Source organism: Asparagus officinalis, chromosome 1 (assembly GCF_001876935.1).
Source record: "Asparagus officinalis chromosome 1, Aspof.V1, whole genome shotgun sequence".
Classification (NCBI taxonomy): domain Eukaryota; kingdom Viridiplantae; phylum Streptophyta; class Magnoliopsida; order Asparagales; family Asparagaceae; genus Asparagus; species Asparagus officinalis.
Genome location: NC_033794.1, coordinates 56,780,416 through 56,791,451, shown reverse-complemented (window position 1 = coordinate 56,791,451; position 11,036 = coordinate 56,780,416). Strand labels below are relative to the sequence as shown.

The 11,036-nt window shown below is 37.9% G+C and overlaps 1 protein-coding gene across 1 annotated transcript; it reads right to left on the bottom strand.

Annotated features, from left to right (window-relative positions):
- LOC109824559 (probable inactive purple acid phosphatase 29) lies at nucleotides 1,177-10,437 on the bottom strand. Its single transcript, XM_020391190.1, is given in 5 exon segments — nucleotides 1,177-1,533; nucleotides 3,390-3,840; nucleotides 5,268-5,455; nucleotides 5,458-5,616; nucleotides 10,039-10,437. Coding segments are annotated over 5 exon segments (1,155 nt in total). The 5' UTR covers nucleotides 10,364-10,437; the 3' UTR covers nucleotides 1,177-1,501.

Sequence of the window (11,036 nt, the reverse complement as noted above, 5' to 3'; positions counted from 1 at the left end):
ATGAGCTAAAAACGAGCCACAAGAAGTTCGTGTCATTAAACTTCACCCATAGCTACCCACGTGGGCCACGTCACTCACGATTCAGAAGCAACGGCCCACCCACGTCCAAGTGAGCCCACCCAAGCACTTTCTGCTAGCTTCGCTAAATCAACAAACTTCGCTAATCAGCTGTTTGAGAGCTATTCTCAAGTGGATAACCGCTCCTTCACTATCTCCTATTTTAATGGCCACTTAACCATAATTAAAGGTCATTAACTCTCTCGCCCCCCTCTCTCTCTCTCTCTCTCTCTCTTAGCCTATAAGAGAAGGAGGAGATTGTCATTCGACACACAATAGAGGGATCGAACACCCCATACTCGTGCGGCCTTTCTCTATTCGGTTCAAAGAAAAGACTAAACTATCTTTCAACTAACCAAATTAGAGATTAACAGCAAGAAACCCATCGTCTTAGTCGGACCGTCAACAGAGTGCAAGATCGATGCTCCATCAGCACGCAGCAAAGAACCCAGTTAAAAAAATTTCTTATTTCTCTTTTTATTGTAATCTATGTCAATTACAATACAAAGGACCCGAAACAGTCTTCTATTTGGGCTCACTAGGAAATGTCTCGAATGACGAGACGACACATCAGCTTCGATAGTCGTACTTCGCCACTCAGCCACCCTTACATTTAATATTGAATCTGAGTCATCATAACTCTTCGGGCGGAAGTAATAACTCCTCGAAGAATACTAGCACTTCAATCGCTTTGTCATTGTCATATTAAACACAAATGTGACTCATTCAACTAGCTGCTGACACGTATAAAGACGGTCTGATTAGCTGACTACACCGATCTAGTCAAATTACCAATATGCCCCTATCAACCCACTACATATAGTGGGCAATCTCCACGATTGGAAGTATGCAATTTAATGGTACATAACACCCTCAAACTAGATTTTGCATCTCTACGCAATCAGTGACTAACTTGAGCGCAAAGGGTATATCGGAAAGCCCAACTCCGATCCTCTAACGGTGTTATTTATGTAGGAACCTTCTCCCATTTTATTGATTAGCCATCAAAGAAGATCAAGGGATCATAAACTCCTCTAAACATCCACTAACCAATATAATCAAATTTCTGACAAACAAATAGCATGTGGTAGGCTGAAAAACCAATCATAACAAAAGGTAGAAACAAAAATTGAAAAATACCCCCACTAGCTTTTAGACTCTGTATTATTGGTGGCATCATATCACAAGTATCCTTATAGTTTGCTTCACATATAATTTATGGACATCTCATATAATACCGGAAGAGTTAACCAACTAAAGAACAGACATTTACATTTCTGGCTTCTGCAAACACAAATGTCGGAGAGCAGATCGTAAGACAATGCAAATCCTCTTATAATTTCACCGACAAATCCAGAGCCAAACGCATATCCTCAGTCATATTCCCTAACTCCTTTCATCAGCTGAATTTTCTTACCTAAAGACTGTATTGCACAAGCATAGCTCAATTCCCAGCTGTTCTCTTTCTTCGCCTCCCTGTTGGTGACATCGATAAAATTTTATCAATTATTCAAATTTGTAATACATAATAATGTACAAACAAGCATGCTTGTCATAATGCGATAATCCATACTAATTTAGTGCGTCCTTGATAACATTTAGTAAGTGTCAATATACAGAAACAGCAGTAAATAAGAGGGTACAAGAAAATCACATATGCTGCCTTTAAAATCACGAGAAAGCCAACTTAGATTTATGATCAGTTGTCGAACAAGAATTTTATTCGTGAACGAAGTTTATCAACGACGCAGCTGTTTAGAGTATACAAACATAAAGAGAGTTGCTATAATTTGTTATATTAGAGCAAGAAATGGAGCAAAATTAGAGATTCATAAAAAATAGTATGAATCTCATCTAAGGAACAAGATGCGAGAATTAATGAGAATTTCATCATGATAACATTTTATATAATAACTGCAATATATTCACGAAATTCACTGATTATTGCAAGTGTTAAAATATCATACTAGTCATGGTTCATAAATATAATGGACTGTGTGAAAATTTTGTGCCCATTTTCAGGCACTGTGTTTACTGATTAAACCTCTACTTAACTTCACCTAGTGTTCCATTTCTTTTTTTCTCAAACTACTCAAAATTTTGATTGAGGCCCTCCATCCTTATGGCTCTAATCATATTCCTAGAAGCCAAGCTTGTTACACTTTCTACTTTAGGATTGATTAGGAAGCATATTAACTAAATGAATGCATCTTCAACCACCTAAGCAACAAAATTAAAACCCTACACTAGAAAAATAATAATAACATGGCAAACACCTAGCCATCGAAAGAAACTCCAAATGCAAAATGCTAATAAAACTTTAACAATCTATAAAACATTAACAATCTATGTACTTGGGTACTCCTAACTGAAGTCATACCCTTACCCTACACATCTCGTACCTGTATCCATACCCAAATTCCTAGGACACTCCTCGCACACATGAACACATTTATTCGAGCATGCACTCACTTATGCAATATATATTTTAAGTAAAAACACTTCTCATACACTTCTTGGACACATATCCCACACACACTTTATTTCCATTTCCTAAAACTCATGGGACAGTTGGGTTTCGAACTATTATTTTAAAGGGTCATTGGGTGTATCGTTCAACAATGATGGTTTTCCAATTTCTAATCTACATAATAAAAGAAACATAAAAAATTATAAGAATCTAAACTATTACTTTCAGTATTTAATATATGTATCTAAATATAATATGTATATAGCCACGTTCCTGCACCTAGCTTTTTACAAATTTGTCATGTTTCATACCCATACCCGTACTAGCACTTGTAGCCGTTCCCATGCAACTTGATTACAAGTCTTTTTCCAATGAAATGAACAGATGAATTCAGGCTTCATCACATACGACGTGATAGTATCCCGGCATCAGAATATAAAATTAGTTAAAAGTATAAAAATAGAACCCCAAACCCTTAGCAGAACGTCAGAGTTCTACTATAATGGAAGAGACCTTTAAGATGGGAGAAGAGCAACCCAGATTCAAATCCACTAGACACACATTCAGAGAAAATCTAAGAAAAAAAGGTTCTGTTGCGTAATATTTTGATTTTGGAATATAAAACTATATACCTTAGTCCTTACAGTAACTTAGGAGTTTTGGTATGGTAAAAGAGTTTTTTTTTAAGACCCCAAATCCTGACAAATGCATGCTGAACATTATGAGGATTCCTCTCACATTTAAGACAACCAAACAAAAAGAATCAAGACTAACAAGAATCAAGACAAACACGATATTGGTTATGTTAACACATCAATATTAGCAATATAAATTGTTATATTCCACAGCTTGAAGATCTTACCGTGTGAGCCTTTGTTCCAAAGAACCTGTGAGTCAACAGTAGAAAGATGTTCATCATCGAGCCGCTTCCAAGACTTAATGTACTTCACACCTCCCCATTCACCATCGAGACTCTTCTCCAGGTATGCCAATACAACTCTTGCCCTCCTCGACCACCCTGCTTTCCCATAAGCATGGTACCCAAACCCTCCAGCGTAGCACAGGTGAATGCCAGTGAGCTCCCCACAAAAGTCATTCAAGTGATCATGACCGGTGAATACAATCTTCACATCTCCGGCCTCAACCATGGTTGTGAAGAAACCCGAGTTAACGGAGGGTGAGCTGATGCCTTCTTGCTTGACTCCTGTGAAGTTGGATGCGTCGAAACTGCTGTATTCTGGCAATGGGATGTGGAAGTATGCAATGGCTGGAGCTGGATGTTTCTGTGGTTGTGGTTGGCTTTTGTACACTTTCTGCGTAATGAACAAATAATATAAGAACTCAGCAGACAGCACTGCAGTTTAGAGTTACACATATTACACACCGCTCAGAATTTTGGTTCTTCCAATGAAGCCATCTCTAAGAGAAGATTCAACCACTAGCAAATTTGGTCATCTTCCTCCTCCATAAACATGTTTAGAAGAGTCTTTGAAGTTGTTTCTCATGAGCTTAAACTACATAAATAGTGCAGTATCTTCTTCTTAACTGCTAGCTATGAGCATGTGAACCTCTATTTCATTCGTAATGTTTGTGGACGAGAAAACTGTTAGAATATAAAAATATAATCCTTATAACTTTAGAATTTTCGTGTAATGGTTAAGGACTTTAACATGGTATCAGAGCAACTCAGGTTCAAATCCCACCGGCCATGTTTCTAAAAATTGACACCGCTCGTGAGTCCAATTTTCGGCCCTTAAAAAGGGTGCTGAACCTTTAGGGACATGTTAGAATATAAAAATATAATCCTCAACCTTCACCATAATTTCGGAGTTTTGATGTATTGTCTAGACACTCACATGCTATTACAGGCTCTAATCTTGTTGGCCTAGAATTTAATGCGGATTTTATAAAAATTGATACTGCTACGTCAGCCCAGGTTTCAGCCCACAAAGAAGACGCTCAACCTATTGGGGCACGTTAGCATATAAAAATATAACTCTCACCACAACTTTGGAGTTTTGGTGGAATGGTTAGAGGGTCTTTAAGAGAAACTAGGCATCACATTGGATGATTACGCTAGTTGGTTTTCAGAAGTAAATATTTCTTGAATCCAATAAGTCTTCTTAATATTCTCCATAGTCAAATCCATTTGGATGAGGGAAGATGAGAAGTTGACAACCTGATATTTCAATCTAAGCTAACATGATAACCACATCGATGACTTTCTAATATTACTATAGAAAAAGTTGTAGCATGATATTTCAATCCAAGCCAATAAATAAGATTATTCCATTTATTGAAACTTCTGATTTAGAATTAGAAAGTTATATCATGTAACAGTAAATGGGATAATTGGAAGAGACGGCTTTAAAAAGGAATAATTTCATCCAACCTTGGCTCTTTTTATCAACATTGCTTCCACTCAAAGCTGGTTCCAATTAGTCTTGATCCATCTTAAGCCATACACAACATTATTTTGAAATTTCCTTATGGATTTATGACAGGATTATAAGTGTTTAGTTCGATCCAGATCAGACTTTTGGGTAAATTTTGCAGCCTACAAAAGAGCTATTAAATGGAGTTTCATCCGAGCGTAGCAAATAAGGACCGATCAAGTTAAAAACTTTCTCAATCCACTTTCTAACAAACCCAAATCTGAGTTAGTTTAGAATATTGGATGTTGATCACAGATCTTCATGTAGCACGAAAAAGGAAATATTTGAAGTCACTTTATGCTCACCTGTAGGCGGGATGATGTTTTCTGGAACCAGACTTGTTGAGATGGCTTAATCCAACCATAACCGGGAATAAAGGGAACAGTGGAGTAATCCCCACTATCCAAAAAATACAAGTTCAGCACAGACTTATTCGCAAGACTCGATCCCTTAACACCCAATACTTCCAAGTTATAGTTCCCAAATCCATCATCCTCACAATGTGATGCATCACGCCTTCACGAGAGAGTGTGCCTTCTTGGTCATGGTTACCAAGAACTGCAGCCCATGGAAGCTTGAGTGAGACCGCAGGTGCAAATGCCATGTTCATTGATTTGGCTGCATCGGTTGAGTCAGAGCCAAAGATGTTGTCACCTGGTCCAAAGTTCGACATTGAGTACTTGAATGTTCGTTTTGCACAAATAAAATATGCTTGTATAGAAGAGAAACAGGAGGTTTTTTCCCCTAGTAAATGAACATTGCACTTTTGCTATATTAGACACCCAAGGCTCCCTTAATTCTAGGTTTGACCCCCAAATCTTCATATTTGTAAATTAGGCCCCCAAATTCATTCAGTTGTTTTAAATTAGACCTCATATTTGAAGTTGTTTTGAATAAGATGCCCATTTTGAACCAATATAAAGATTTCAGTGTCAAATTTACAAATATGAAGAGTTGAGGTTCTAATTTAGAATTAACAAAACATTTGAGGATATTCTATAATAAAAACACACGAAGATTTAAACATGAGACTGTGGTTTAGTTAGTCTTAAAAGTTTCAGGAAAAATGCTTCAAAGCACTATAGGACTGGAATTTGTTAAGCAATTTGACTAAGAAACTGCAATCATATATTCCTTCATATGCATGTTCAGTCATTTCAAATTTTATTGCCGAGGCATTTTGATGTAGATTCGCTTGTTAACAGTGAAATTTAGTAAAGTTTAGCTATTACAGATTATGCATTATGACTTATGTTAAACAAGCATGGCACCCTAGGATATGTGTATGATAATCAATAACATTCTCTGAAGGTAGAGAACCACAGACAGTTTCTCATAAACGATCTCACTCCATTACATGTTAGAAGTTTAATTTGGTTTTGGCATCAGAGAACCGATATAATTTTTATAAAAATATTGAAAAAACTGTAATATGTATGATGTATCATCGTTTCATAGAATCAGCACTTACATTTTCCTTGTTAGCAAAGCATGAAACAAGGAAAATATCCAGGTGCATGCGACTGGGACTGCTGATAATATCCACAAGGTGATAGGAATAAATAATCAGAGAGTTCCTAATTGGACCCAAGCCTCAAAGACCATGTGACCTTGATTGCTTAATCATACAATCAACGTTAGGATTGAATGGAGGGAAGAAAGACTTGAGTTACTTCCCACATGACCTCTGAATCCAGTTACCATTACTGTTGTGAAGCAACAGTTGATAAAGATTCAATATAGACCATGCAAGACACAAGAGAACACACACCAACAATTTCAGTGCAGGAAAACATCAAATAATTCAACATATGATAGGTTTCCGTTTTAAAATGAGGATTATCAGTTTTTTCCATATTAGTCCCTTAAAGCTTTCATATTCTGAAATTAGTACCATAAATCATTGAAATTGCTAGTTCCCCCAATAGATAAGTTATTTTAAATCAATCTCTCAAATCATTGTAATTGCTATTAGGTCCCCAAATTCTCATAAGTTGTTTCAAACTAATCCCACTAATTGCTACTCTTACTCTTGACTAGAAGGACTAATTTAAAAAATTTATGAGAACTGGGGGCCTTGATAGCAATTACAATGATTTGAGAAACTACTTTTGAAAGAATTTAAGAATTGAGGGATCTAATAGCAATTTCAACGATTTGAGGGGCTAATTTTAGAAAGACCCTACAAGTGATTATTGTCAAAAGTATCAGCCTAAGAAAGGATTCAAAACTATATAAGGTAACTTTTATAGAGAAACTGATCATTGATTCTTTTTGGGATAAAAAGATCATTTATAAATCTATGTCCATTTTCCTTCACCAATTTTGAAATTTTAGGGCATCATCCTCATCCTCTAATATAAACAGTGAAAATCCAACCGAAAAATGGGAAAATAGAAAATGCTTGTCATGGGAGTACTTCAAAGTTTGAGGGCATTCCGATAAATAAAAAAAACATGACGCACACCAGGAGAACACCAAACTAAAAGGGGAACTATTAGTAAACATTAGTATTCTGATGTACGCAATGTGTTGTATAATCGAATGTCTGATTATTTCAAGTGTGAGGGCATTCCCATTGATTTTTGCAATGGTAATGGCGTTTACATAGATTTTTTTGTAATGTGAGGGAACTTACGTTGTTTTTTGCAGGTGTTAGGGTGTTATTCTTCAAAGTGAGAAGGCATTTTTGAGATTTATGAAAATGTGACACATGATGAAGAAGACCAAAAGAAGGGCTGTTCATGAATATATGGCTTTATTGCACTTTGATACCCCCAAAGTTTCACCCATTCTAAACTTTGATTCTCCAAAGTTAATTTTTGTCAATTTGTTACCCTAAAGTTTCACCCATTTAGAAATTTGATACCCCAAATTTGTTTTTGCTCATTTGATTAGCTAGTATTTCAGAAAATTAACTTTGGTACAACTTGTTTTGGGAGTACTTTAAAATTTTCTAATAGATTCAGATCATGTCCTTAACACAGTCTAATTTGAATTTTCATACCTTTATAGCCATTATAAACGCCTCTAAATGAGTGAGAATTTCCAAACTCTGCAGTCACACATATTATTTGGGACGTTCGCAGTAACATTTCCACCACTTTTACAGCGTTTATGATAACAATGCAGCTATTAAAGTACAAATCAGATTGCATGTTAAGCATGTGATCTCAATTTAAGAGAATAAACAGTCCTGAAAGCCTTGCAGTGTCAAATGAGCAAAAATAAATTTTGGGATATCAAAGTTCGAAATGAGGAATCTTTGGAGTATCAAGTGTGCAAAAACAAACTTTGACATAAGAAAGTTCGAAAGGGGTGAAAGTTTGGGGTACCAAAGTGCAATTAAGCCTAAATATACAGGTATAGACATGTAATAAATTGTGGGCTTGAAGTGGGAGTGAAATATTGATTTTCGGAGAAATTTCACTAATTCCATGCAAAGTTTAGATGATTTCTCCAACCCGGATTGTCGGTTGAAGAAAATGAATTATTTTTCGGGCTATGGAATGCAACATTCATCTGCTCTAGTGGTTGGTTGTTTCCTAAAGGAGTACATTCCTCTAAAACATGGGCTTCATTTCTCTACAAAATTAGTAAGGCTAAATATCCCACTATTTTAAATGCCTCATAGTTTCACCAGCATTGCACTTAAATGCCCCCTATTTAAAAACCGAGCAATTAAATGTCTCATTGCTTCCTCTATTAAAAATGGTTTTACATAAAAATCATTTTAACTTTTACTCAAATTGCAACTTATCAACTTAGTTTTTATTTTTTGATAGAAACCACCTACATTTGCTAACATGTTCTCAATGTCACTTTTTTGTATTTTTGCTTTTACAAAATCTAAAAATTCCCATCAAATCCAGAGGAAGGAGAGGAGGAGGAGAGAAGGAAGAGAGGGAGAGGAAAGCAGGAGATGATGGGGTCGATGGCAGGAGAGGAGGAGGGAAGGAGGTTGTTGGCGAGAGTGGAGAGAGAGAAGGAGGAGGAGGAGAGGAAGGAGGTGAGAATGGAGGAGGGAAGAGGGGAGGGGACCGAAGGGCAGGAGAGAAGGAAAGTGGTTAAGATTTGGAGAAATCCTAGATGTGGAGGAGATGGTGGGGGAGGTGGGGGAGGATGGGGAGGGAGAGAGGAGAGGGAAGGGTCGAGGTGGAGGGGGAGAAGAGGAGGGAAGGGATTTTGAAGAAACCTTATGGCCTGTTTGGATGGAGAGTAGAGAGGGGGAGGGAAACAAAAATGTAATTTTAACGTTGTTTGAGAGTTGCATTTAGGAGGGCAGAGGAGATGAATGGGAGGAAATTTTGTGCCAAAATGTTGCACCCCAAATTGGAGGGTAATAAATGGAAAGGAAAGGAAGGGGAATTTTTCCCCTTCCTTCCCTTCCGATGTATGTTTGGGAGTTCACTTAGGGAAGGGAAGGAAGAGGAAGGAAGGGTAAAAATTCCCCTTCCTTCCCTTCCCCTTCATAACCCCAAAATTTGGGGTGTAACATTTTAGCATAAATTTCCCTCCCATTCCCCTCCTCTACCCGCCTAAATGCAACTCCCAAACGATGTTAAAATTACATTTCTCTTCCCCTCCCCCTCTCTACCCTCCATCCAAACAAGTAAAGTGAACTCCCAAACATACCATTTAGAGGTGAAGAAGATGGTGGAGGAGGTGGAGGATGACAGGGAGAGGGAGAGGAGAGGGAAGGGAGTGGAAGAGGATGGGCAGGGGGAGAGAGGAGGTAAGGGAGGAAGTGGAGAAGGAAAAAGGAGAAGGAAAGTGAGGAGGTGGAGAGAGGAGAGGGGGAAAATAGGTGTTTTTTAATCTTTTTGAGCTGAGTAGTAGATAGGGTGCAACATTGAGAATATGTTAGCATGTTATCTATCAAAAATAAAAATAAAAACTAAGGTGGTAAATTGCAATTTAGGTAAAAATCAAGATAGTTTTCATCTAAGAACCCGTTAAAAAAACAATGACAACGTTAATATTTTCCTATAATTAGCACTGTGTAGTCCATTATTCATCTTCAATGCTCTAAAAATCATAAAAAAACGAGAAGGGGGGGTTTTAGTATCAGCTAACCGGTGAACACAACGAGATCAGGCTTCTCAGCTCGAATCACACGGTAGATGAAGTCGGTGGTATTCAAATCGGAGCACGTCGGCATCTGACTCTTGAGCACGTCGAGGCATTTAGTCTCTTTCCCGTCGGCGAAGTGCATGTCAGCAACCTGAAGAATCTTGAACTCCCCATCAACCCTTCTCCCGAATCTCAAACCCGAGTCCGAGATCGGTGGATTTGGGCTTCTTGCTCCCCCTCTGATGTTGAGTCTGCATTGGGTAGGGGAGAAGAGGGGAGAGAGGAGGCAGAGGATGGTGGTGATGATGAGTGATGAGGTTGACTTCATTGAACTGCGTGAGTTGGATTTTTTTTTTTTTGGACTTTTGGATGTTAGGGTTTTGGGTTGGGTGAGCAAATTTCAGCAATTCGGATAGGTTTTACGACTAATTTGGTTCAGGTTGGGTTAAGTTGCTCTAAACCCGAATGCACCGAACCTACCATACATCCACTTACGTTGCACCCAGCTGCAGACCGCATGGCTTCTATTTCAATTTTCCATGTGGCCCAGTCAATGACTGATCTTCTCAATTCCCAACTTATTATTAGTTGTCATCCACAAATATCAAAGATAATGTGATAAACCTCTATGTCTTCCTCTTCTCCTAAGAGCAAGTGCAGCAAGCTCCCAGTTGGGAGTCCTAATCAGCAAGCTCCCAAGAGCTCTCAAGACATGGCCCGCCATTTCCAATGCCACATCACCCTACTAACTAATGTTGATCTCGAACAAACTCCTAGTTAGGAGCTCCACAATATCAAAAAAAACTCTCTTTTATTTTAGTTTTGTAACAATATCAAAAAAACCTTCTTCCATTTAACAACTATTTTCAACTTGGGTTTTGGGTTTAAAAGTAGGGGGGTTTTGTAAAAAATTTTTTTTTTAATGCTTGGGAGCTCCCAAGCGCTCCACAAATTTGTGGAGCGCTTAGGAGCTCCCAAGAGCTCCGGTGGGCCCCACTAGC